At 39.1% G+C, this 27,429-nt stretch overlaps 1 protein-coding gene across 1 annotated transcript in view; it reads left to right on the plus strand.

Moving 5' to 3' along the window:
- The window catches only part of OVOL1 (ovo like transcriptional repressor 1), a 52,454-nt gene extending 27,285 nt beyond the window's left edge, over positions 1 to 25,169 (plus strand). The window contains exons 2-4 of the mRNA XM_072421319.1: positions 6,569 to 6,741; positions 22,934 to 23,108; positions 24,532 to 25,169. Coding sequence (XP_072277420.1) covers positions 6,569 to 6,741; positions 22,934 to 23,108; positions 24,532 to 24,818 — 635 coding nt within the window. The 3' untranslated portion in view covers positions 24,819 to 25,169. The remainder of the gene's footprint in view (positions 1 to 6,568; positions 6,742 to 22,933; positions 23,109 to 24,531) is intronic.
- Positions 25,170 to 27,429: the final 2,260 nt, after the last annotated feature.

The raw sequence follows: 27,429 nt of genomic DNA on the forward strand, positions 1-27,429 counted from the left end.
TAGGTCTTATTTTCGGGGACACACGGTAGTAAATAATTTGGAAAATAGTGAAATGGACTTTGGAGACAAATTGCAATGTGGATTTGGGTTAAAAAGGGTTTTTTGTTTTTTCAGATGTTTTTTCTTGTTTTCTGTATTTTGTGTTGTCTTGTTGAATATTGTCAGGATATCTTAAGTATTGTCTTGTCATATTTTTTCTTTTTTTATGATAATAACAGGCTACATTTGGGAGAAGAGTACATAAACAGATAAATAGGGTTAAAAAATGAATATAGGCTATATAAACATATAGTTAGGAGATGCCTTAAGAACAGGGGTAAGAAATAGGGAGGATTGTATAGTGGTTTTTAAATAATTTAACAGGGGTTTTTGTTAAAGGACAAGATATAAACATAAACATAGTGTACAGTATACTGGATAATTAACAGTAAAGGATCATACAAAAAACATTTAAAAAATAGCAGCAAAATGTAAACCAAACAGTGTAATCCCATATGGTAAAAAAGTAAAAGATGAATGTCCAGTATACACAAAACATTAACAAAAAATAAAAATAAACAGGTAGGGTGTAAACAGAACAATAAGGAGCAGGGAGGGGGGGTTGTGCACCAGAATGATCATTATTAAGGAGCTCACATAGTAAAATCAACACTTTAAACCTGTAAATGGGCATAATAGGCATCCCAAGATTCCCAGATCTGTTTAAACTTAGCAACATTATTTCTGAGGAGAGCAGTAAGATATTCCATCAAACGGACCGCCTGGACACGCGCATGTAAGTCCTCCAAAGTGGGGGGCTGTGTGGATTTCCACTTGGCGGGGATTAAAGTACGGACCCCTAACAAAATGTGTGATAAGCTTAGATATGGGTTTGGGGGGATCCGTGAAGGGCAATCCCAGTAAATAGTGAAGTGGGTCAAGGGAGAACCGCTGCTTGGTCACTTCTGTGATTAGTTTATTAACCCTGTCCCAATAGCTATAAATAGTGGGACAGAACCAAAAAATGTGCTCAAGTGTCCCAGCTGGGAAGAGCCTGTGCAGCATATCTGGCGTGTAATACCACCGGAGCAAAATTTTGTACAAGTTTTCTTTATATAGTGTGCATATGGAGCTTTTATTTGCCGCTGCCCAGAGCTTGTACCATTCATCAATGACCAGTGCACAGCTCAAAATGGCTTCCCAGGTGCCCATATAGGCAAATTTGCCAGAAGCCCCCGTTGCTACATTATATTTAACCAGGTCTGGGGCCCCAATTCCTTGGGTGTACAGACTACTGATCTGGATAATCTGTGTCGCTTGTGTGCCCAAATAAAATTCAGAAAACCAGCCTGCAACTTTTTCAAAGTCAAAATCGGGACCCGGACTGGGAGAATTTCAAATAAATATAGAAGCTTGGGCAAGAGCATCATTTTCACAGGCGCAATGCGTCCTAAAAGCGACAGTGAGTGTCCTTTCCATTTATTCAAATAATTGTATATCTCCTGAAACAGTGGGGGGAAAATATTAGTGTACAGTTGGTTATAGGAAGCTGTAATCTTAGTTCCCAAGTAACTCAGAGAATGTTCCTGCCATATGAGGGAATAACTATCCTGTAATGCTGAGAGTTGCAAGGGTGGTATATGTAGAGGCATGGCTTCTGTATTTGAGGAATTGACCTTATAACCCGAAATAATGCTAAAAGCATTTAGTTCGGTCCACAAATTCGGGAGAGTAGTACGGGGCTGTGTAAGTGTGAGAAGGACATCATCCGCATATAGTGAGATTTTATAAGGGGATCCCTTCACTGGAACACCCTGAATATTAGGACTTGAGTGTACTCTTTCCGCCAGTGGTTCAATACTGAGGGCGAAGAGCAAGGGGGACAGGGGGCATCCCTGTCGCGTCCCATTTTTGATGGAAAACATTGTAGAGCAGGCATAAGGCAATTTGACAGAGGCCGAGGGGCAACTGTAATGGTAGCGAATTGCTCTCACAAAGGGGCATGAGAACCCCATTTTAGTAAGCGTAGAAAACATGAAAGGCCAGCTGTGATGGTCAAACGCCTTCTGCGGAGAAGGCGTTTGTCTAAACTTCAGACAAGTGAAGGAGTTTTCGTTTGTTGAGGATATCAATAACATTAATTAATTATTGCGCGTATTGTCACTGGCATGACGGTATGGGATGAAGCCCATTTGGTCCCTGTGTACAAGGAACGGTAAAAATTTAGAGAGCCGGTTTGCTAAAATCTTAGAGTAAATTTTAAGATCCAAGTTCAGTAACACAATGGGTCTGTAGTTAGTACAATCCATCGGATCCTTACCTGTGGATAACAGTAATATGGGAGCATGACATGGAAGGTGGGATGGGTTTACTATGGAGAAAATCATTAAATAAGTCCACCAGATGGGGAAGTAAATTCAGCAAGAAGGTTTTGTAATATAAATACGGCAAACCATCTGGGCCAGGAGCCTTATGTGAAGAGAGATGAGAAAAAACCTTGGAGATTTCCTCTTCAGTAATGGGGCTATTAAGGTGCTCCAGGTGTTCTGTCATCAACTGGGGGAGATTCAGTTCAGCAATATAGGCTCCTATGGTGGCTGGTAAAGCTGAGCCCATGGAGCTCTGCGCCTGGTGCACCGTGTGATATAGTTGGGTGTAGTATTGTTCAAACCAGGAAGCTACTTGGGAGGGGTCATACCTTAATATCCCCCTCGTCTTTAATAGCCATAGAGGAGGAAATAGATTGTATATCTCTCAGTTTGCGTGCCAGAAGTGTATCTACCTTGTTGCCTTTGTGGTAATAAAGCGTTCTAGTACCCTGTATCATCCAGGTGACCTTCCGATCTAGGGCCCTAAATTTGGAGGAGAGGGAAGTCACCTCCTGTACGAGGCCCAGTGACGGTAGTCAATGCGAGTATGGGTTTGATGAGGAGGGGAGTAAAAAGTAAATTGCTTACTTGTAGGGTGCTGAATTCACCAGCTGTCATACACCTGGTGACGTCTGATAAGCTGCCTAAAAAACTTGGAGCATTGCAGCACAGTTGGAGATGGAGGGGATGTATCATAGACATCCTATCTTGATTTGGAGAGAAAATAAAAGTCTCCACTGACAATCAAATAAGTTTGTGTGAAGTCTTCCAAAAGGGCTAGTGTTTTAGTAAGAAACCTAAACTGCCCCGCATTAGGAGCGTAAATGCACATAGTTAAAGGGACCATGTAGAATAATGTACCTGCCCTCCAGGTCAGTATTAGAACATATGAGGCACCTGTGCTGTCAAAATGCATCTCTTGCAAAAATATAACATCTGCCGTCTTGCGTTTAAATGCCAATTTCCTCTTAGTGTTAGAGTTTGGTCCCCGCACATTGAGGGATAAAATTTTATTAGCCAATAAAGTATTTTACAAAAAGAATGTAGCAAAGGCTTCCCATGTTGCCAGGTAAGTGGAGAGGGGGTTAGCTATGGGCTCCTGAATATACAATTGTGGACAGTGGAGGCGCCCCATGAAGGGGAGAGAGGGGTAAAGAGGGAACAGAGAAAAAATACAAGAACATAAACAATAAACCAAACTGAAACAGTCGCTGGTCAGCGACCAGGGGGTGTTCAGCACCCGCCGGTCCCTGTGCCTCTTCCAAGGTGAACAGGGAGCAATCGTACCTGGCGAGTACACCAACACTTCCAAAGGGACTGAAAGCCCAACTGCCTCCAGAATAAACCAAAATAATTGCCGTCTGCACCGGTTGGTAAGCGTAAAATTAGCACAGTGAAAGATCCGCCACCACGCCCAGCAAAGCCAGGTTCGGTGTAACCCTCCCCCAAGGGTCTGCAGGGCATATGTAACATATCCACATAAGGATAAAAAGCACTACCGCACATTGAAAAAATAGAGTGGTTATAGTGTAAATGGGGAAAGAACAATAAATTCCAGCATGTTAGTGTTAGATCTAGGCAAAACAGCAGATCCATATAACGGTTGAGGTACCACAAAAACAGGCTACAGCAGTCCCTGAGATAGTGCACAGAATACTAACAGTATTGCCATTCAAATATTTCCTGAGGAGGAAGAATCTACTGTAGCAGGTAAATGTAATAAAACAATGATAGTGCAATCACAGAAACCAGAAAAAATTGAGTTCTGTTGCAACAGACACCATAAAATGGCTGGAGTGCAGTCACAGAGTAAACAACATTGTTCTGTCCTCACAACACTGTCCTGTGTAGTGCAGCTAGACAGGCAGCTAAACACTGTAAATAAGGCCAATAAGCGGAGAAATCTGCTTCTTGACTGAGATTCTCTGAACTTTATTGTCTTTCCTCATTTACTTTAATTTTGTGAAACTACAATACAATACAAACAGATATATATCAGTATACATAGTACAGCAATATATAGCTTACATCTAGCTATCTAATGCATAATATTTCTACATGCTTCTTCATAAAATGCTATCATAGAGGCCTACTTACAGACAATTCGTTTGCCAGGCTTGATGGGAAGGACAGATGCTTTTCACTGAGAAACTAAGATGGAGACTAGGCGGGCCTTTCACCATCCTGTAAATCTAGATAATTTCCTGTTGCTGGCTAGAATATATTATGCAAAAACTGCTTACAAAAAAAAACAACCACTAGAGGGCAGTAGAAAAGCTAATGTATATCAATACTATTGTCTCTGCTAAGATGCAATGAAGGCAGCACAATTAACCTTCATCATCAAAAATCAAGGCAAAACAACGACAAAAAAAAAAAGAAAAAAAAAGGCAGCAAACAGCTTCCATCAAAGGATAAAGTAAATAACCTTGCAGTAGGGACAGAGAAGGAGTAACCTTGCTGTCCACTGTCCGGTGGAGCTGGAGGTGGAGGGGAGTTCCGAACTCCGCACCTGGACCGTTTCCTAGATGTGGCTATCTGCCAAGATGGAGATGAAGGGGGCAAAGGATCCTCCGGTTTCCATCCCAGAAGCTTAGGTACCTAGGTCCCGGCAAAAAGATGATAGATCGTCTGGGTAGCGCAGAGCCGCTGACAACCCGCCACTGCGTGCTGTCAGACTAAAGAGAAAGCCCCATCTATAAGGAATGCGGTTGTCCCGTAATAGGGTAAGGACCGGTTGCGAGAGGCGTTGTTGTTGGTATGCCAGGATAAATCCTGAAAGAGCTGCAGTGGGGCCCCATCAAACTCCAGATTGTGCATGTTGCGTGCTGCCGCCATTATTTCATCTTTCAAGTCCGCATCCGCAAGGTGGCATAAAACATCACGTGGTCCCGCAGCCGAGGGGGGTTGCCTCGAGACCTGATATGCCATGGTAAGACGGTTAAAGAAGGCTTGTAGCACTAGTTTCAAATCTGAATTTTGAGTAGCCTCAGGTAGACCACGGACTCTAATGTTATTCCTGCGACTTTTATTATCCATGTCCTCCAAGTGGCAAAAGGGATCCCTTTTCAAGTGATAGTCCCGGAATCTTTAGGTGAGAGCCTCAATGTCCCCCTTAGCCTGTTGTAAATTCTCACCCAGGTCTCCTACTCTCCCAGCCAGGAACTGTAAATCTGTACGCAGAACCCCTATTTCTGCACAGAAGGTGGCCTGCATTTCTGTTATCAGTTGTTGAAAGTCTGCTTTGGTGGGCAGCATCTGAAAATACTTTTGCCAGGGGGGAATTATTTCATCACTCATTTGCACAGACCCTTTCTTGCAAGGCTTGGAAGGGTCTGCTGATTTATGGGCTACAGAACTGGATCTTCCTGGAGCTGTGCCACATGGTGGGAGTAAGGGGCCCAGGGGAGGAAAATCCTCAGTGCTAAGCTTGGGGGGACCAGATCCCTGAGAGTCATCAGAGCCCTAAAGGTATCCCTTCCTTGGGAGAGGAGGCTGCATCAGGCCTGAATACAGCTGGGATGGTGACATCTATAGACACACAGGGGCCCCCAGGGGAGTAGGAAAGCCCCCGTGTGGTGTGCTTCTGGTGAGGAGGAACCCTCTGTGAATGGGGAGGAACTCACCCCTGTGTTGCCTGTGGCCTCTGATCTGTGATCTGGGGATCCCACAGTATGATGTTGCAGGCTGGGAGCATCTGCTACTTGGCATGCCTGGTCCCTCTGCACACCACATGTGAGGAACAGGAGAAGGAGCCGGCGCCATGTTGGAATCCTGTGAGGCTGCAGGAGCTTCATGATTATAAGCCCTAATTGAGGGCTGTCATTGGATCTGAGTATTTAGTAAGTGCTAATCTGATGTTTAGAACATGCATTTTAAGCCAAATCACACATAAGCCTTTGGATTTGAATAGACATATAATTGTGTCTGTGTCCCAGGTATAATTATGTCTATTTCGATCCTAAATCCAGGTTATAAAGACTTTAAGAAATCATTTCTTTTGCACTGACCATGTCAGTCAACCAGGTCTTGTCAATATTATTGAAAAGGCAAATATCTTTACAGAAAAATTATGTCCTGGATTTGTTCTCTCACATACTTTCCAGCATGATAACCTCAGATAAGTTGGGTGAATCTGCTACAACATTTTTTTTTTAAGTTGAACCTTTCAACTTGCACACCTTATAATAAAGGTCTCTATATTTATTTTTCATTTGCAGTGACCTATCAGTATGTTGCCAGAAAAGATGCTGAACCAGAGTATGACAATGAGGTGGCTCTGGACTTATCTCTTCATCATATTCAATGCATAGCAGGACCCTCCCCATATCGAGAGGCACAGAGGAACACCATACAATTACCTGAAACACCAGATCAAAGGCTTTCAACGCAGGTAAAGAAAGGCAATAATAAACCTGGATATAAGTGTATGACTGAGAAGGTTTTGTGCAAACAGACCAACTCTAACAATAGTATAGGAGGTTCTTCACCTGTGCATTTCTAGCAGTATCCTAATTCATGAGGTGGCCACAAGGACTTATGACTATCCATGCTATAAAAACTTTTTATTATCCCTGCTGGATTTTTTTAAAGAAACTTGTTGCAGTCTGTGCTACTACATATAAGTTGCCTCACAACAAGCTTTTTTTCTGTTTCAATAAATGTAACAAATGTAACAAATAACAATTAAAATAAATTATATATATCCTATGGGAATAAAAATTCAAAAATAAAAACACGTTTGATTACAGGATATTATCATATTAGGAAAATTAGTTCTTCGAGTACTAATATGTTTAATGGATCAGAAGTATAATCCTTAGTAGATGATGGGACAATGTTCCAGCTTAAAAAGAAGGTAAATTGTTGTAGAAGTTCTTCATCCTATTACATTTGATCAAATTCATATCAGGTAGAATCTGTTTTTTTATTCTAATGTACAAATACAAAAATTTAAATATCAGAATGAAATATGGTCCAAAGACTGGGTTTTTTGGCAACAATTTTTTGTGTATTCACCAAAACTCATTAATACATTCTCATGTGTACAAAACCATAATGGCAACAATACAGATTTGTAAGGTACTTCCTCATCTCTTGAGGTTAATTACCTAAATATTTTCGTAAACATCCACAGTACAATTGTAGGGATACTTCCTCGTTTTTAGAGGTTATGTATCTCCTATGCTAGACACAAATCAACTACTTTAAAGTGTAGAGAACATATAACATATGAATATTTCCTATGTCACAGCTTTGTTAACCCAACGGATTTCGCCCAATCTATGCTTCCTCAGGGGTGCTGTTACGTATGCTGGAGTTCAAAGCACTGTTTCTTGAAAACATCTGAATATTAAATAGATATGTGTTACAATAGTATATTGGTATTTAATATAATAATATGTCTCTGAGTTAGATACGGTATAAAGCACCATTACAGTCAAGAACAGACAGTCGACTGACAGGAGAATCTCCTGAAGCCGCCCATATATGGACTAATGGGTCGGCGTTCCGGAAGTCCCTCTCACCATGTGCACGTCGGGCAGCCTGGATGGCGTGCATAGAAGACATCTGATTGGAGGACATCCTGTAGGAGTCCGCCCATTAGATGACGTAGGAGGAATAGGGGGAGCAAGGAAAGCAAGGGAGGGGGAAAGAGGAGAGAAGGGAATCCCAGGGCAGGTCCTCCGGCTCAGTGCTAAAGCGCCGTGCATCTGGATGATGCCCAGCGATTAGCACAGCGCACCCGTCCAATAGAACGGGCACATACGGGGATGCAGCAAGATGGGGAGACAATGTGACTCCCATCCGCTCCTAGTGCATCAACCAATTTTATGCCGATGCCCCCGTCCCCGCAAGTCAGGGGTCGTACCCAGGGGTCCCATCTTATGATCTTATGTTATAACGATGATTTCATAAACTGAGGGGGTATAGGAAAGCGGTGGAACTGTATTTAAAACAAATAATATATGAATCTGATCTTTTCTTTGGAAAAAATACATAAGGTTTCTTGAGTATCCTAATGCAGTGAAAATACATTGCATAGATATAGGTTTTTACAAAATATATAATATAACAAAACTTCTGCAAAAGGGGGGGGGTGTATCTTACAGAAGGTTCATTTGACATCATCATACAGTCATAACAACTTACATCAATAAAAATTTTACCTAATACATTACATTAAAAAGAAAAAGCAAAAAAATGCAAGTGTTATCAGATCTTAACATTTGCCTACACAGGCAATGTAAATTGCATATACATTAGGTTATTTCCATCTATATACCCTTTAAAGTGTATTTGTTATAACAGTGTAAGATACGGTTGGTATTTTTGATGATAATAGTATAGACACTGGCCCTGGTTTATTAAAGCTCTCCAAGGCTGGAGAGAATACACTTTCACCAGTGAAGCTGGGTGGTCCAACAAACCTGGGATGCATCTGGTCCAGGATTCAAATCATTTGCTAGCAAATAGCAAATGACATTGAAAAAATCCATTCCAGGTTTGCTGGATCACCCAGCTTCACTAGTGAAAGTGTATTCTTTCCAGCTTTGGAGAGCTTTAATAAATCAGGCCCAATGTCTTCACAGCTGGTTTCCGTTTGGTGTCCTGTTGTGTGTGATCACTTAGTTCGCTTTTGTATCTTTTTTTACCTTGTGTTTTGCTTTCTATGGGTGCCTTGCTAACGTAAAGTGAAGGGGGTTGGTTAGTTGTTGTTTGGGTGTTTTGTGTTGATTGATTCTGCGTGCTTAATGGTGGTGTAGAAATAGTAGTTCTTGTTTTAGTTGTGTCCCATTTGTATGCTTTCTTTCTAAGAAATGTCCATTTATCCTTCTGAAATTTTTTGTCTTTTTTATTATAGGTTTCCATATTAAACCTTTCCAGATGTTGTTTTAAGTTTTTATGTTGTTAGTTTATTGTTTTGTACATAAATATCCTTAATTTCAGTTTCTAAAGCTGCGTACACACTTCCAATTTTTGTCGTTGGAAAGGATCTTTCACGATCCTTTCCAACGACAAGGGAGTGCACGATGCATGAACGGTGCTGTACATACAGCACCGTTCATGCTCTATGGAGAGGGGAGGGGGAGAGCGACGGAGCGGCACCCTGCTGCGCGCTCTCCCCTTCCCTTTCATTAGGATCGGCTGTCGTCCATCGTCCGTGGATCCGGCAGGTCGGTCGTCCGGACGATGGACGACACCGACTGTACACACGCCAGATTTTCGCCCGATAATTGGCCGATGCCGATTATCGGGCGATAAAAATCTGACGTGTGTACGTAGCTTAACTCTTGTAGTTCTTTTTTATGGTATGTTATAAGGATCTGCATTTATTGGTTGGAACATTCCTTAAGGGCGTTCTCCCATTCTGTTTTGATCCATTAGGGATTAGGTTAACATTAGGGAATATTTGGACTCTCAGTCCTGGGGGGTTAATTCTTTCCGCAACATATTTCTCAAAAAACTTTATGTGCCAGTGAAAAAGTGACTTTTTTTCCAAGATGATTTTAAATTTAAAGAATAATGAGCTAATTCTTGATCTGTTTGGCTGAGTTTCCTCACATATTTGTTCAAATTGAGACATGAAATCATCCCAAGTGTTTCCCACAAAATCCATCTCATCTTTATAGTGGAGGTATCCTCCATATCTAGAAGGCTAAGAAATAACCAAAATTATTTGTATTACCTAACATAATGACTATATATTATACTATGTTACTTTTATAATTCTGAATATCTACCAACTACTATGATATTTATTCCTTATAGACCTTTTATTAGGAAAACCTATAAGAAACCCCTGTACAAAAAGAGAAAATACTTTTGCATACAGGCTGAAGAGAAGTATATTGTTTAATTTTATTCCACAAAATTAAAAGCACAAGTAAGGATAATGTAAGTTTGTTACCACTTTTTTATGACATCATATTTATTTACTCATTAATGCTTTTAGCGGATATGCATATCCCTATGATAAAATATATTTCTATATAAGGACAAAGCACTATGTGGAAAACTAGTTATTTCTGAACTAATGAGACTGTTTGACCATAATATATATATATATATATCAGGATATTCTTCTTGACCCCTGATATACTATATGATATTAAATACTAAGACTAATATGATATTGACTATTGTAACCTTAGATAGAAAAGTAATTCAATTATTACTTAAGGTAGGAAATAAAACAATTATTTAAATACCAATATACTATTGTAACACATATCTATTTAATATTCAGATGTTTTCAAGGAACATCTTTGGATTTTTTTTTTGTTCGTTATTGTCAGGGTCTCCACAGGCAGGCAGCATGGGATCACCCAAGGTGGGGAGTCTAAGTGACCCCAGGTCTTCACCAGAGCAACCTGCAAGGGGTGATGGACCTGTAGCCAGAAGGCCACTGGACTCTTTGCTGCTGGGGAACACCAGGTTGCGACCCTCGGGGTCACCCTACCTGGAAAGCTGGAGCTGCCTTGGTGTGGAGACAGGCGGCAGACCAAAGGAGTAAGATACAGGGCAGATGGCAAGCAGGTGTATTCAGTGTCCAGGAACGGGTCAGGGCAGGCGTCAGGTATGGGTAGCCAGAGTCCAGGCGTGGGTCAGGACAGGCGGCAAACGGGCTTAGTTGGAGTCCAGGCACGGATCAGATCAGGAATCGCAAGAGGCACAATACAGAGTAACCAGGTAGCTGTTGCAAAGTCACAGAGAAACAGAGAGTGAGTGCTGCGCTTGTCAGCTCGACAGGGCACACAGGCACAGGATTCAGCTGGACGGTTCAGCAGGGACCGCTGTGGGAACCGAAAAGTATTGTGACAGTGCCTCCCCCTTAAGGTCAACCTCTGGGTGCCTCCAGGGCCTTGTTTATCTGGGTGTGCCCGATGAAAAGCCCTTACCAAACTGGTGGTATGAACATTACCAGAGGGCTCCCAGGAGTTTTCTTCTGGACTGAATCCTTTCCATTTAACTAGGTACTCCTCTTGGAGTCCAGGATGGCCTCAACCTCAAATTCCTTATTGCCGTGAACCAATACCGTAGGAGGTGGCTGAGAGGATCTGCCAGCCAAGGGGCTCAGTACAACCGGTATCAAAAAAGACACATGAAATACTGGATGGATCTTCAAGGACTCAGGAAGTGTAAGTCGAACAGCCACCAGGTAATGACCTTCAAGACAGGGAAAGGACCAGTAAACTTGAGACCCAACTTTCTAGAGGGGCAGCGAAGTCTCAGGTTGGCAGTAGATAACCAGGCAAGGTCCCCAGGCTTAAATTCAAGGCAACACTGCCTCTTCTTGTCAGCTTCCCTTTTTGTCCTCACCTGTGCCTGGGCAAGACAAGACTTAATTTGCTTTAAATTGTCTGAGATGAAAATAAAAAAAAAATAGAAAAAAGTAGAAAACTTTTATCTGTCTCTCTAATTAATGTTTCAAAGAGTTACTGGTTTGTTGCCACCCCCTGATAAATTTGGATGAAGAAATGTGCAGAAAAAAGGGGTTCAGTTGGCAATTAAATTAATTAAGTATTTATATTATTACACGTCATACATAATTACATCAAAAACATTTGTATATCTTGAACTTTGGTATAGAGTCACAGTTCAGATATTCATACTATACAATTCACTACTAAAGCATAAGAGGTTAACCGTTTCAGTCAAGTATTTTCCCCAACGCGTTTCCACACATGTGCTTCTTCAGGGGTACCTTGAGATGGTTACTGTCTAAATACATCCAAAAATACATGTATATAGAATAGATTAATATTTGATAATGATGGTGTATGTACATCAATTAAATATCAATTAAACAACAGTTATCAAAAAGTCATCAGAAACATATAAGAGTAATATCATATATCCAATTAGACAATGAGACATATATGACTAGTCAATCAATTTGTTACAGTAATATATTGTGGTGTATATAAATAAAATTTTTAAAATACAACGCTATGTTTCTCTTGTAGTGTAAGTTTGTATGGGTGGTTAAAGTTATGATTCAAGCATATATATATAGGAATAACTAATGGCAACACTTACTATGATGATGGGATATTGGCAGGATGATATGTCCAGATTAAGTATGGAAAGCAGTATAGGTAGGCTGTATATACCTTTACGTAGGATAGTAATGGTAGATGCTATCTGTGCAAAGTATGTATACATGCATCATATTAGTATTTTACAAACTGATACTGTGGGAGATAGGGAGATATAGGAATCCTAATCTAGGTTGTAATATATGGTTTCGCTATATATCCATCCCAAGGCAGCCAATTCGCTTTGTCCCCCCAAAGATCCTTCTTAGTACCAAGGGCTATCCTAGTTCTGTTGTGGGGTATCTTAGGAGTGTGAATGTAAGCCACCTATTTGTGATGAAACTTAGTTGTGCAAAAAGTTCTTATAGGTATGTAAACACATTTGTAATATCAAGTTGTTACAGCAATATTATATATTCGTAGGTAAATTGCTATTCTGATAATAAAGTTTCTATCTAATCAAAATATGCATAAAATTTAAACATATCAAACATTACAAACTCATAAGGTTTTAATCAATATAACAGTATAACAAATTTATGGTAAGGATTATAAGGAACATAATTTAACCATAACCATACCTTTCTAGTATAGAGAAAAATGCATATAATATTTAAACATTGTTAGATCTGGCAACAAGGCGTTACTTGGGTTAGTATATAGATGTATACAGGATAGAGAGGTTAGTATAGTTCTGTTGTTCTATTGAGAGGTTTAACCACCTGGCCGTTAAACCCGACCTTGGTTTGGGGTAAAAACACTTGCAAAAAGTGTTAAACCCAAACTTTTCTCAGGTGGGTAACAAACATTATATTGCAATCCGATTGTCATACATTGTATGACAATCAGATTACAATTGAAAGAATATACTTACCCGGTCCCCGCAGCTCCTCCGGATTTTTTTTTTTGTTTTTATAAAAAAAAAAATTTTATTATTAAATTTATAAAATTTTGGACATATTTCGGTGAGTTATGGGGTAATTAGGTGAATTATAAGTAATTATTGAGTAATTCGATGAATTATAGCCTACAATATAAAATAAATTTCCATGCCAAAAATTTAACACTTTTTGCATGGAAGTACAGAAGTTCGGAAAGAATTAGAATACCCAGGTGTTTGCGTACGCGTCCCTCGGCGATTCCTGATGATGTCCGTTCATGCGCCCGTCGATGGGGGTCGTAGCGGGAAATTCAAATATTTTGTATTGGATTCAATACAAAGTCCTGTATCCAATCCAATACAAAATAATACAAAATATATTTATGTGGTTTTGTCTATAGGTATGTGATGTTGGACTCTGTTTTAAAATTTACCACACTAGGGAGGTGTTTTAGAAAAATATATTACTATACAGTATACCGAATTACTGCATTTTCAGTATTTTTGATTTATTTATGTATTCTTGTTTAAGCTGATTTTTGTGTTTTTTATTTAATTTTATTAAAAGTACATTTTTTTTTACATGATTGTGTGTTTCAAAGGTTTTTTATATTCATGATATCTACTAGACCCTTGTTCGGACATATTTCTGTAAGTTACAGGTCTACAATTTAAAAAAACAATTTCATGAAAAACAGTGTACCGCTTTTGGTACAGAAATCCAGACATCAGTGAAATGCCCAGGTGAATAAAGGAAAGGTTTAAAACTTAATACGTCATTGAGGCCCGGTGTTTGCATGGCTCTTAGTGTGAATATTCATTTTGTTTCTATTTCTAATAGTTTTTTGTCCAAGTCTCCCCCTCTTGGGTTGGGGGGAAGGTGTTCCAAACCATAGAATTGTAAAACTTTAGCATTGAAGTCATGTTTGGTGCCAACATGGTGGCAAATTGGTGTGATTATTTTTCCCACTGAGATCAAATGCATATGTTCGTAAATTCTTCTTTTAAGGAGTCTCTTTTAGGGATTTTTTCCAACTTGGAAGGCACCACATATGCATGTGATTAAATATATATGACACCTATTGTGGAACAAGTGATATGGTATTGTGGTCTGTCGTTTTGGCCATTGGGAAGGATAATGGAGGGGCCTCTCGTATCCAGGTACAATGGCTACAGTGGCTGCATCTGTATGTGCCTTGAGTTTTCTCTGTAGATTGTCCATTTCCTGATGTATTATGAAAGTGACTGGAAACTAAATTAGATTAAAATAACTCGATCTTGAACCTCAGGAACTGAAGACTTAACAGGGCAATTTGGAATCAAGGTAGGCATAAATCCACAATTAGCAAAAAAAAGAGAGGTGAACAGCAATATTAAATCCAAACTCTGCCATGGGCAGCAGGGAGACCCAGTTGTCCTGTGAAGCAGCTGAAAAACAGCGGAAATATTGTTCCAAGGTTTGATTAGTTCTTTCTGTTTGACCATTACTTTGGGAATGATAGCCAGAAGACAAAGAAGTTTTATATGAAGCTTCTTGCAGAGCTCATGCCAGAACATGAAGGTGAATTACACCCCTCTATCAGATACAATATCATCCCGAATTCCATGGAGTCTAACTAGATAGGTCTGCGTAGATCCCTTAGGAATGTCTCAGCTGTAGCTGCTGCAGAGGGTTTCCCTTTCATTAGGACAAAATAAGCCGTTTCAAGTGAGTCTATTGACCACTATGAAAATGGAGTTTTACACCCATCAAGGGGAAAGTACCACAATGAAGTACATAGATAACACGCTTCACAGCTGGGTTGGGATGGGCAAGGGTCTAAGTAACCCCCATGGTTTAATTCTCATACTCATGGAACAGGCACAGGTGGCACACGAGGAGACTTACAATTCTACGGAAGCTCCGGTCACCAAAAGTTCCGCTGTATGAGATCCAAAGTCTTGGACACTCCAAAGTGACCCGCCAACAGGTTGTCATGACAAGCCTGAGTGTCTCAGGAACAAAAATCTTCCCTTCATGCATCTGAAAGTCACCCGTTCTTGAGGGGTTGAGGCTTCGGTAGACTGGGTGGGTGTGTAACGCTCTCTTTATCTGTTCCATTAGGTCAGATCAAATCAACATGAAATTCTTGGCAGCTAGGATAGTATCAGGCAAAGATGGTTTAGGTCCTCTGAAAAGATTTGAGATGCCCCAGGGCAGGAGGTTACATGAAAATCAAAGCGGGAAAAGAAAAGAGCCCAACAGACCGGGTGAGGGTTAGGTGTTTTGGCCTTTCTCAGGTATTCCAGATTTTTGTGATGAGTGATGAGTGAAAATAAGGATAGGATGTGCAGCTCCCTCCAAAGCATCATTCCCCAAGGTCACCGATGTCAAAGTTCTTTTCAACGGGGCTCATCTTCCGGGAGAAGAAAGAGACAGGATGCGGATTCTGATATGTCCACCTCTAGAACAAAGGGCAGAGATGCAGCCGGATGTCTCAGGAGCAGAGGGGAATACCTACTTTAGTCGGTCAAAGGCAAACTAAGCCTCAGGTGTCCAGGAGAAAGTAACATGTGGACTTGTGAGCTTCATTAGAGGGCCCTTAATCCCTTAATAAACTTTCAATAAAGTTAGCAAACCCCAAAAATAGTTGTACAGCTTTCCCGTCTGTCGGTGTTGGTCACTCCAATACTGCTGATACCTTCTCAGGATCCATGGCGATTGCCTGGGTAGAAATGATAAGGCCCAGAAAATGGATGGTGTCTTTTTAAAACTCACATTTTTCTGGCTTGGCTTATTAACCCGAAGGTGACCTAGAACCTTTTTTACATAGTTTCTATGCACCTCCAAGGACGAAGAAAAGATCAGAATGTCATCGAGGTAGACTACCAAAAATAAGTCTAGAAAATCACAGAAGATGTCATTGGCAAAGTGCTGGAAGGTAGCAGGGGAATTGCAGGGCCTGAAATGCATGTTCGACATATTCAAAGTGACTAAAGCGGGTTCTGAATGTTGTCTTCCATTCATCTCCTTCCCGAATCCTTACTAGATTATAGGCATAATATATAACATATAATAAACTCTTTTCAAATTGTTTGCCCTCCACCATTTAAAGGCCAAATAGTTACCATAACCTGGGGAGAATGAATAATATTAAAAGATAGGTGCCAGAGGAGCATGGGGTGATATTAAACCAGCCAAGCGAGTGTTCCATGATTGGATTAGATTTATGACCTCTTTATGTTGTTGTGACCCATAAGAGACCATTTATGGGAAGGGGTGATATTTATGCTGCTTCTAAGGCCACCCATAAATGTATATCTGTTTCAGAATGGCATACAAAGAAGGTTTGCTAATTGTGCTGCTATATAATAATTGTTAATATTTGGTACAGAGAGGCCCCCATCATTCCCCAATTGGAACAGGGTTTGTTTAGAAATGGGTGATCTATTATTTCCCCAGATAAAATTTAGAATCAATCTTTGAATTATACATATATAGTGAGGAGGGATTGGAATTGGGAGTACCCTGAAAGGATATAAATTTTTAGGTAGGAGTGATATTTTCACTGCCGCTATATGCCCTATCCATGATATCTGATACCTTTTCCAGGTTTCCAAAATAGTTTGGTCTGACTTATCATAGCAGGATTATTTGCTGTAAAAAGCGTTTCATAGGATGCAAGCTGTGATATATATTCCCAAATATAATAATTTAGATTTTTCTCAATGAAAAAGAAAGGTTTCCTGGAGATGTGTAACTAGTGAGTTTGGTAAATTAATATTTAGAGCTGAACATTTGTTATGGGTAATATGAAGGACCAGATATCTCTCCAAAAGTGGCTGGAGTAGGTAAAAGATTAGGTAGGGATACCATGGGATTGGATAGGATCAACAAAGCATCATCTGCAAACAGGTTGATTTTTTGATGGTATCCCGCATATTCCAAGCCACTAATGTCTTGGTTATTTCGTATGGCTAGGGCTAACAGTTCTTTAATAAAGCAAACAAGATAGGTAAAAGGGGACACCCTTGCCCAGTACCTCTGTATATATAAAATGAAGAGGAAAGAAATCCTTGGTATTAAATAAAAGCTTGGAGAATAGTATACAGAGATTCAACCCAAAAAATGAAGTTTGGTCAAAAGCCTCATTCTTTTAGTATATATAAAAGATATGGCCAAAGTTAAATGCTTTTTAATACCTAATGCCAATAGAAAAACTAGGCATTGTTGAATTTTAGCTAGATGAATAAGATGAGTTGGTCTCTGTACACTATCCATTGCTTGTCTTCTTGGGATGAAGCCCACCTGATCTTTACCCATTAAGAAGTTCATGCCTTTGTTTAGTCTAGTTGCCAGTATTTTAGCCAGTATTTTCATATCTAAATTAAGAAGGGATATGAGTCTATATTTTGACCGTATAGTATTATCTGTATGCAGCATGAATATAGCCACTGGTAAAGTATCCCTGCCCATGCTACCACCCAATAACTGTTGATTATAACGTTTCGCCAAGTGAAGGGCAGGAAAATTTCCAAATTTATTATAATATTGGGCAGAGAACCTATCTGGTCCAGGTCTTTTCTGTAGATTAAGGGATTTTATTGCTGCCTTAGTTTCTGCCTCTGTGATTTATTCCTCCTATGTTGTGTAAAATTTGAGGTAGGTGAAGTAGAGGTATCTTGGAGAAAAAGTTTTTTGCTTTAGGAAAGTCAAAAGTTTCTGTAACTTGATAAGGATGGGATAAAAATTTACGAAAATCTTCCACAATAGTTTGAGGGTTACTTGGTAAATTATTGGGGCTTATGGCAGACATCCAATTTAAAATTTTTTATTTTCTATTTTTTTGTATGTATCAGATTTGATTTATAAAGGTCCGATATAGTTTCATATTCTTTTTCTAATTCGTTTATTTTAACGTTGCATTTTTTATTTTTGCTTTGAGATGGTAATTGTATAAATTGACCCCTTATTACAGCTTTATGCCCATTCCAAAGTATATCTGAAGTTGTGTCTGATGTGGCATTTATTGTTTATTGTAAATATTCTTATAATGATATTTGAATTTTTTGGTAAAGTGTTGGATCACTTAAAAGAAAGGTGTTCAGAGATCAATTATAGGCAGAGGGTTTCTGGTATAAGGAGGAAAAATAAGTTAAGATTGCATCATGATCAGACCATGGTATGGGCACTATTTTACAAAAATAATTTGGAGCTAGAGAGGATGTAGTGACCAAGATGTGATCTATTTTGGAAAAAAATCGATATGGATGAGAATAATGCATATATTCGTGTTTGGTTGGATGTGGTTCACGTCAATGAACTTCAGCAATCAACTAATGAATGTTAGGATAGTAAAGTCCACAATTGAGATGCAATGTTATCATTAGGAGGATGGGAAGATATTAAAGATGGTCCTCTCCTCTCTTATCTAGAGATGGAATTAATGTCACATTAGTGTCTCCACATAAATAGTATGCCTTCACCATGAGTTTTACCTACATGTAATAATTTTTTAAAAAGTCTATTTGTTTAGAATTTGGTGCATAGTATGAAACTATGGTAAGTAGGCTGTCATTAAGCTGTTCAGTTATAAGGAGGAATCTACCCTCGGGGTCAGAAACCATATTTTTTTCAGCTCACTTTTTTCAGCTCTGCCCCCAGACCCCGTGTAGGCTCTCCCTGCACGCTAGCCATGGATAGCCTTCACCATTACTGTGCCCCTCTTATTTTCTTACGACTACACCCCTGCAAGACACCCTTTGTTTTAGTATTAGAGTTTGCCATATAAACTGTGGGGTATGAGAAATGAAGATATTTGGGGAAGGAATTTTGAGGGCAATGTGTTTCTTGTAAGCATATAATATCAGCTCGTTGATGGCTAAAATATCTGAAAGCCTCTTTTGAGGGGTGTTTAGTCCTTGTATATTAAGTGATATTAAGTTTATCTCCATAATAGTATAAAGTAGAGGAGTTGCTTATGAATCAATGAGTACCCAGGTCTCCAGAGTGAAATCCTATCCAATCAGATCACCAGGGATTGAAGGGAATATAGGTAAAGACAAAAGGGAGGTATATGACACAAGATAAAACATTTAACATTAAACATTGCAATGCTTAAATCTTTTCTAAATAAAAATAAGTAGTGTAACAATATTCTAACATGGGGATCAGATCTGCAAACCTCATGTTGCAGGCCTGGTGGCCCAATTCGGAGTAGAAGAATAATCAACATCTTATGAATGACTATAAAAATTATATATTAAAAAAAAGATACGGAATGCTTAGAGTTTGTTCCTGCATCCTGGTATCTGCCGTGTTCTCATTTAGCTTTGCATTTGCTTGTACACTGATCAAGTGGAGTTGAAGTAGGAAAATGGTCATTGTTGGAGTGACTTGCTGTAGGTTCTAGTGGGAGTATATCCAATATTTGTAAGACGTTTCCGCTTCATTTGGTGTAGTTGCTGAGTTTTGCTTATCTATATAATTGAAGATAATCTAAAAAGGAAACCCCAATTGATAATATAGTTGTTTTGCTTGCAGGATTGCGATCACTGGCTTAATTTCTCTGTGTTTTTCATTGCAGATGGTGCTAGGTCAGTGAAAAGTTGGAATTCATAGCCTTGGAATGATAATTTATCAACTTCTCTATTGATTTTTACAATAGTATCTTTAGTGCGATAGTAGTGCAATTTTACAATAATGTCCCTGGGGGGCCATTCTTTGTGCGTTTGATTAGGGCCCTGTGTATGCGATCAAATTCTAGTCACTCCATAGGGATGTTAGGTACCAGCTCTTGAAACATGGCTGTAACAGTAGATTGTAGGTCAGTAATAAATTCTGGAAAACCTCATATGCGAATATTGGAATGACAAGCTCTATTTTCAGCGTCTTCCAGCTGGTAGTAAAGGGATTGGATATAGGATTTTAAAGCATCTATTTCTTCCTGTTGGCTCTCTAAAACAGAGATAATTGTATCCATCCTACCTTCAATCTGTGAATTGCGATATCACATCTCCTTTATTCCTTTGAAAAGTATTCCTTAATTTGCTTTGAGGTGGTATCCAGGGCCTTATGAAGCATATCATGTATTGCCTTCAATAAGGCTACCTGGTCTGTAGAAGGAGGATTCGGGATATATATTTCCCCTTATGTTTTATATAAAGAGGTGTTTGATGAAGCAGGTGAGTCCTGTGTGGAATCTCTGACTGACTGATGTGATGCCTTTGATGTGATGGTGGCGGCCATCTTAGCTGCTGTTGATGCAGGGGAAGAGCTTCCTTGATGGACGTCTTTCTTGTCTTGTGTTTAGTTTTTCCTCCAAATTTAGGAATCGCTAGATATAGGGACAAGTAGGTATTTATGATATACATCATTTGAAGTGGATCGCGCCGGTTTTTCTCTTGTGTGGCTGAGCGGATCTAACAAGCTGTCATCGGGTCCCTCATGCACTCGAAAAATTATCTTTCTTTTTGAGCTGTTGTATTGTCTAAACCCCAGATGAGCACCTGGGCACAATAATTCCCTTGCTGTAACCAGGTTCTATATATTCACTTATCTACTTCCTGTTGGCCACATGCCCAATCTGCACTTGCATCTATTGTTTAGGACCAGTTTTCTTTTGTAAAGAAACCCAGTAATGTAAGCTTTCAAAAGATACCTGTCATAGCTTTACATTTTCTGTCATATGATGTTTCTTCTATTTTAATAATGACACACATTTCCTGTTAATGAAAAGAAGCCTCAGAATGCAAGTACCACCACCACACATTTTTGAAGTGCAGTACATTTATTTATAATCTATATTACGTGTCCAATAAATTTCGGTCATATTCTGCATTGATGCTATCTGACCACAAAATATTTTCTCACCTAAAATTAAGGCCACTTAATACAGGTATGTGTTATACAAAGCTCGTAATATGGTTGACTCATACGCAGCTTTCATTCAGCCTTGCCAGCCTTGTCTTAACTTTATAGCTTCTTTGTTGTGATTGTTGGTATCCCAGTGGCTTTTCTCCAAATTTCTTTTATTGTTTGTGCTGAGAGATTTTATTTTTATTATTAAAATTAATATTAATAATAATAATAAATAGGATTTTTTTTAGCAACAACATTTTACACAGATATTAACAGATGATTATTCAGATATATATATTTAGATATTTGCATATTGTTTTGCACCCCTTTCCTAAAATGTGCATTTATGTTACCATGTAGTGTATATAAATTTTATAAACAACAATTATTTTCTAGATTTAAAAAACTGGGGGCAAGATACAAATACCTGTTTAGGTGACATAAAATGGTAAATAAAAAATGCATTTTAAACTGTTCTTCCTTGTGTTGAAACAAAGAATGGTATAAAAAAGTTCCGGTTTAACAGATTGAATTGTCTGAATATGCTGGTCATTATCAATGATTTCTTTACAAAAATATAAAGGAAGAGAAAAATCACAGTCTTTGTTGGTCCATTCCCATTTGTGCATTGTGTCCATTTCAAATTACATGTTTGTGTTTTGTTTTGGCAACACACCTACTCTGTGCAGTATGTTGCAGTACTATTTACTATTTGAAGGCATGCCATTGCATTTTACAGTATACAACTACCTCATGTTCATAGGTTACCCACGGCAGCAGAGCCCCTGAGTGCTGCTGACCACTGTAAATGTTCTCATAATGCAAGTGAAAGGGAGAGAGCGTAGCGGGTTGCTGCTTCGTCGTCCTCCCCCCTTCCCTCTCCATAGTGCAGAACGATGCTGTACAGCACTCATTCATGCATCGTGCAATTGTTTGTCGTTAGGAAGGATCGTGAAAGATCCTTTCCAATGACAATTATTATTGTATGTGTGTACTTAGCCTAATAGATAGATAGAGCAGCCAAACACTACTGGTTCTGCTTGAGAAAGAACAATAGTGGTTATCTGTTTTGGGCAATTAACTGTAAAAGGTGTTTTGTAGAAGGTGTTTCCAAAGAATACGAGTTAAAAGTAACTCCAGAAAAATCACCAGTGTAATTTACAAGCATTTTGAAGTTTACCCTTTCCCTATTACTCTTTTTGCATGCCTTTTTCTCCACTATGTGACTGTGTGGACATGGCCATCTTGTTAGAGGCAGAGCATTGCTTCGTCAGAGCCCAACATCACATGGGGGTAAAGGTGCAAAAAGCACCAAAATGAATAAAGCAGAATTGGGTAGATCCTTACACTGCAGGTCCTTCGGTAAAGCTTCCTCTTCAAAATGTTGACCAGTGACCTGCACAATACAGACCTCATCAAAGTCACAGACAACAGTGCCTAAGATGATCTCACACTTCAATCATATAGTGATGAGAGTACAAAATTAGTGCCTAGATCCAAGAGTTGCATTCATATTTTATTACGAATTCAGGATGCTACTTAGGCACAATTAACATTTCCAGATGTTCGTATAACATGGTAAATCCTAACTTTTGGAGTTCAGTTCCACTTTAACTTGATCAAGTTCCACTTGGTATACCATATTGTACAGCACAACTTCCTCTCAAAGAAATTCTGTTTTCCCTATACACAACAAACCATTCTTAAACATAATAAACATGAGGATGAAACATACTCATATTGCAATTGCCTTTATTTTTTATACTGATGTAGACCAAAACATACTTCTTTTTTGAAAAATATTTTCTGTATTTCACATTAGGAGGAGCCGAGGCTATTGTTTCATTGTACTCTCTGTGACAAGAGCTTTTCATACCAGCGAATGTTAAATCGTCATATGAAATGCCATAGTGAAGTGAAGAGGCATCGATGTGAACATTGTGGAAAAGGTTTCAATGACACATTTGACCTCAAAAGACATGTCCGTACCCATACAGGTAAGAGCAACAGCAATGACAGTCTAAAGATCAGTCTAGATCTACTGTAGACATTCATACTGCCAATGTCCCATCCAACCTTACTACACTGGCACTGGAACCAAGGTCTAAAAAGTCTAGCCTGTAACAGGAGGCCAGTTTAGAGTATAGATCAGGGTCACCACCTCACTGGTATTTTAGTGGTCTAGAAAACAAAAATGGGAGCTGAAACCGGAGGGAAGCACTTGTAAACAATGGAAGGCCAACCTTTTCTATGAAAAGTAGAAATCACATATCATGTGACATCATATGTCATAGACACAAGAAGAGAGTATAAAGTTGGACATTGAGGCCTGTTTTTAGCTTACTACCTAACTCAAAGGGCATAATAAGAAGATCAATTTAGACATTCATCATTATTTTAGTTGTTAGGGACTATTTACAGTTGTGAGCTTAGCCTTAGTGTTGAAGTATACTAATAAATTATGGCATGTAGAGAAGGTAGACTATATTAAAATTAACATGGATGTACAGCATTCTTCTACTCATTATGATGTGTTTAATGTTTACCTGGTGAGTATAGTGTCAGATATGTGTGTGTGTGTGGTCAACCCATGTGTGAAAATGAGGTCCTAGAATATGCTAGTGCCATTAGGGAAGAAATAAATCTGTTAGAAAAAAACGGTCATTCAGTATATTCAGTTTGTCAACTGACCTCATTTATAGGGCACATAACAATGTGAAACCTAACCCTGACCTGCTGAAGCAACCCCAAAATTTTAACACTGCTCTCACAGGATCACTGGGTCACTGGGTATCTTTTTTGGCCAGGCAGTGTATAATGAGGTTTAGGCCCTAATTCATCAAGCAGAATCGGACGCTCGCTCGCGCATTCGTATTCGCGATCTGAAATCGTACGCCGTCGCGCAATTCAGCAACTGAAAAAGCTCGCGGCCGGAGCCGCGCATCTCCGGCAGCTTTACACTGGCGAGCTTGCATTAAAAGTCACTGTTCAATGACACATTGCTGAACAATTGATAAACTACCCAAACTGGCATTACAGACCAGGCACAAAAACATTGCAGCAACAGATGAAACTGTCAATAATGAGGATACAAAGTCACATCAATGCATAACATCCAAGCACTTGATGACACGCGCTCACAAGACACAAGTATAAAAATCTAATGTTACCACAAAACATGGTCTAGCAATCTAATACAAACACTAATACAGAGATATAAGTATTTGTGACACTTAAAGAATATTATTAGGGGTGACAGTTGGTAATACATTACATTCTGTGGTATCAGTCAGTATGATAATTGGTGCCAGATTCTCAATGCTGACTGATAATATGTAAAACATTTAGACACTGTTTGCAGGGTTATTATCATGTTCATATTGACAAAAAGCTTATCTACCCATTTTCTTTTTTTTATAGGTGTTCGTCCATACAAATGCCATTTGTGTGACAAAGCCTTCACTCAGCGATGTTCACTGGAGTCACACTTGAAGAAAATACATGGAGTGCAGCAGAATTATGCATATAAGGAGCGTAGGACCAAACTCTATGTTTGTGAGGACTGTGGATTCACTGCAGACAGCCAGGAAGCTCACCTTCATCACATCCAAAATTTGCATCCTGACAGTGCCCTTATCCAGCGTACCTCCACGAAGTTGGCTGTGACTCTTGAGAGCCCCTTGCTACACAGTAGCCACCTTATATGAATGCAGCAATTTTGCATGGGAATGCAACCTAGCTGTGGTATTATTTCACTGAACTGAAAAGTCCTGGAAATTATAGCATGTCCATGGTAGATTACGGGTCACAGGATTCAGAAAAACAACCACTGCCATGTTAGGAAAACCTGACTAAATTCCACTGCAACTGGTAGGTGACTCAGTTTATGGCCATTGTATATCCCAAAAAGATTAGAAAAGCAGCCAGTTATTTCACAATAATATAAGGTAGTGCAAGGAAGCCAAGGTCATTACAGGGACATAAATAAATTAACCACCTGGGCGTTTCACTGATGTCTAGATTTCTGTACCAAAAGTGGTACACTGACCTGTAACTTACAGAAATATGTCCGAACAAGGGGCCAGTAGATATCATGAATACAAAAAAAGTTTAAAACACACAATCATGTAAAAAAAAAAAAAATACTTTTAATAAAAGTAAATAAAAAACACAAAAATCAGCTTAAACAAGAATACATAAATAAATCAAAAATACTGAAAATGCAATAATTCGGTATATTGTATAGTAATATATTTTTCTAAAACATGCAGCGACGTCACCGGGAAATCCCGGAGATCGTCACTGCAAACGCCAGATGAAGAAAGAAGAGAGAAGACGTCTCCGGAGGAGCTGCGGGGACAAAGTAAGTATTTTTTTTCAGTTGTAATCTGATTGTCATACAATGTTGTATGACAATCGGATTGCAATATAACGCTTGTTTATACTTTTAGCTACCCCAACCTTGGTTCAGTGGAACCGATAGTAGCAAGTTTACTTACCCCAAACCAAGGTCGGGCTAACCGCCCGGGTGGTTAAAGGGGAAATGTGTATATCTTTTTTAATTTTACTGCAGTATTTATCTTAAACTAATTTTGCTGGGATTTTTATGTGTGTAAATGCTTGCTTCTGCAAAATTGTGTTGTACTAATTGTAAAAAAGCATATCACAACCTAAAATAGTTTCAGGCTTTCTTTTCTTCATTTTTTCCTGGTACTGCTACAAATATTAAACTTCCTGTTCTGTGCTGGCTACACTAGAATGCCCACTATTTATAAAGGGTGCCATGGTTGTCATCAGATTTTTGAATAGGGCACACAGTGCAATAGATTGCATGTCCACCAGATGTGCATCTCAGACCCTCCAACTGTACTGTTTTGGCAGGTACAGTACAGACTTTTCAACCTGTCGATTGAGAGCTGCTGTACCTACCAGATTGGTACAGCTAGAAGCTCTGTGACACATTCCTCTTTTAGCCCCCTGACTCATTGTAAATCCCAGCCAATGGCTGAGCTGGGCGCAGTTCCTTCATCATATGACAGCTGGGGGAGTTTGGATTTTTAGTACTGGTAAGTGCGCTGAATACGTGTATGTGTCCCTTTCCCAGTCTTTCAACTGGCAAGACTGGGACAAAAGCACTCTCTAGGGAGATCAATCCACCTGAATATAGTCCCAGGGTTTATATTGCTACCAACAATGTATTGCTTTAATGATACCAACGAGAGTTATTACTGTAGCTACCCATACCAATATGGGGGTTATAATTGCTGCACCGACACCAGTGTCTGTTAATATTGTGGTCATCAAAACCAAAAATAGCATCACAATTTTTTAAGGGACTTTCAAGGCACAAATAATAAAACGAAAAGAAAATATACCTTTTTTTTTTGGTATTTAAAATACAAGTAAAATAGTTCACACAAGTGAATACATTTCAATATAAAAGACAATTTTCCATCTCATTGTGGTCTCACAATTGTGGAACAGCATGGCCAAACAGGATTACAACAACCAGGAACTCACAACATGGACCTTTTAAGGTTCCACCTACAAATATTTGTTTTTAGAGCTTTTTCAAATTTGTTTCAAGATGTCTGAAAGAAATCTATAATAAGTGTATAAAGTGGAGTCTCTTTTCTGTACTCTATATATGTATATATTTTGCATATAAATCACCGGTATATACCGACATGTATATACCTGTATAATCTACAGGTACACACATACAGTTAGGTCCATTAATATTTGGACAGACAACCTTTTTCTAATTTTGGTTCTGTACATTACCACAATTAATTTTAATTGAAACAACTCAGATGCAGTTGAACTGCAGACTTTCAGCTTTAATTCAGTGGGTTGAACAAAAAGATTGCATAAAAATGTGAGGAGCTAAAGCCTTTTTTTTTACACAATCACTTTATTTCAGGGGTTCAAAAGTAATTAGACAATTGACTTAAAGGCTATTTCATGGGCGGGTGTCATTATCAATTAAGCAGATAAAAGGCCTGGAGTTGATTTGGTGGTGGGGGGGGTGCTTTTATGTGGAAGATTTTGCTGTGAACAGACAACTCTCTCCATGCAGGTGAAACAAGCCCTCCTTAGGCTGCAAAAACAGAAAAAACCCATCTGAAAAATTGCTATAATAGTAGGAGTGGCAAAATCTGCAGTTTGGTACATCATGAAAAAGAAACAAAGCACTGGTGAACTCAACAACGCCAAAAGACCTGGACGTCCACAGAAGATAACAGTGGTGGATGATCGCAGAATTATTTCCATGGTGAAAAGAAACCCCTTCACAACAGCCAACCAAGTTAACAGCAC

This window comes from Pyxicephalus adspersus, chromosome 9, assembly GCF_032062135.1.
Source record: "Pyxicephalus adspersus chromosome 9, UCB_Pads_2.0, whole genome shotgun sequence".
NCBI lineage: Eukaryota > Metazoa > Chordata > Amphibia > Anura > Pyxicephalidae > Pyxicephalus > Pyxicephalus adspersus.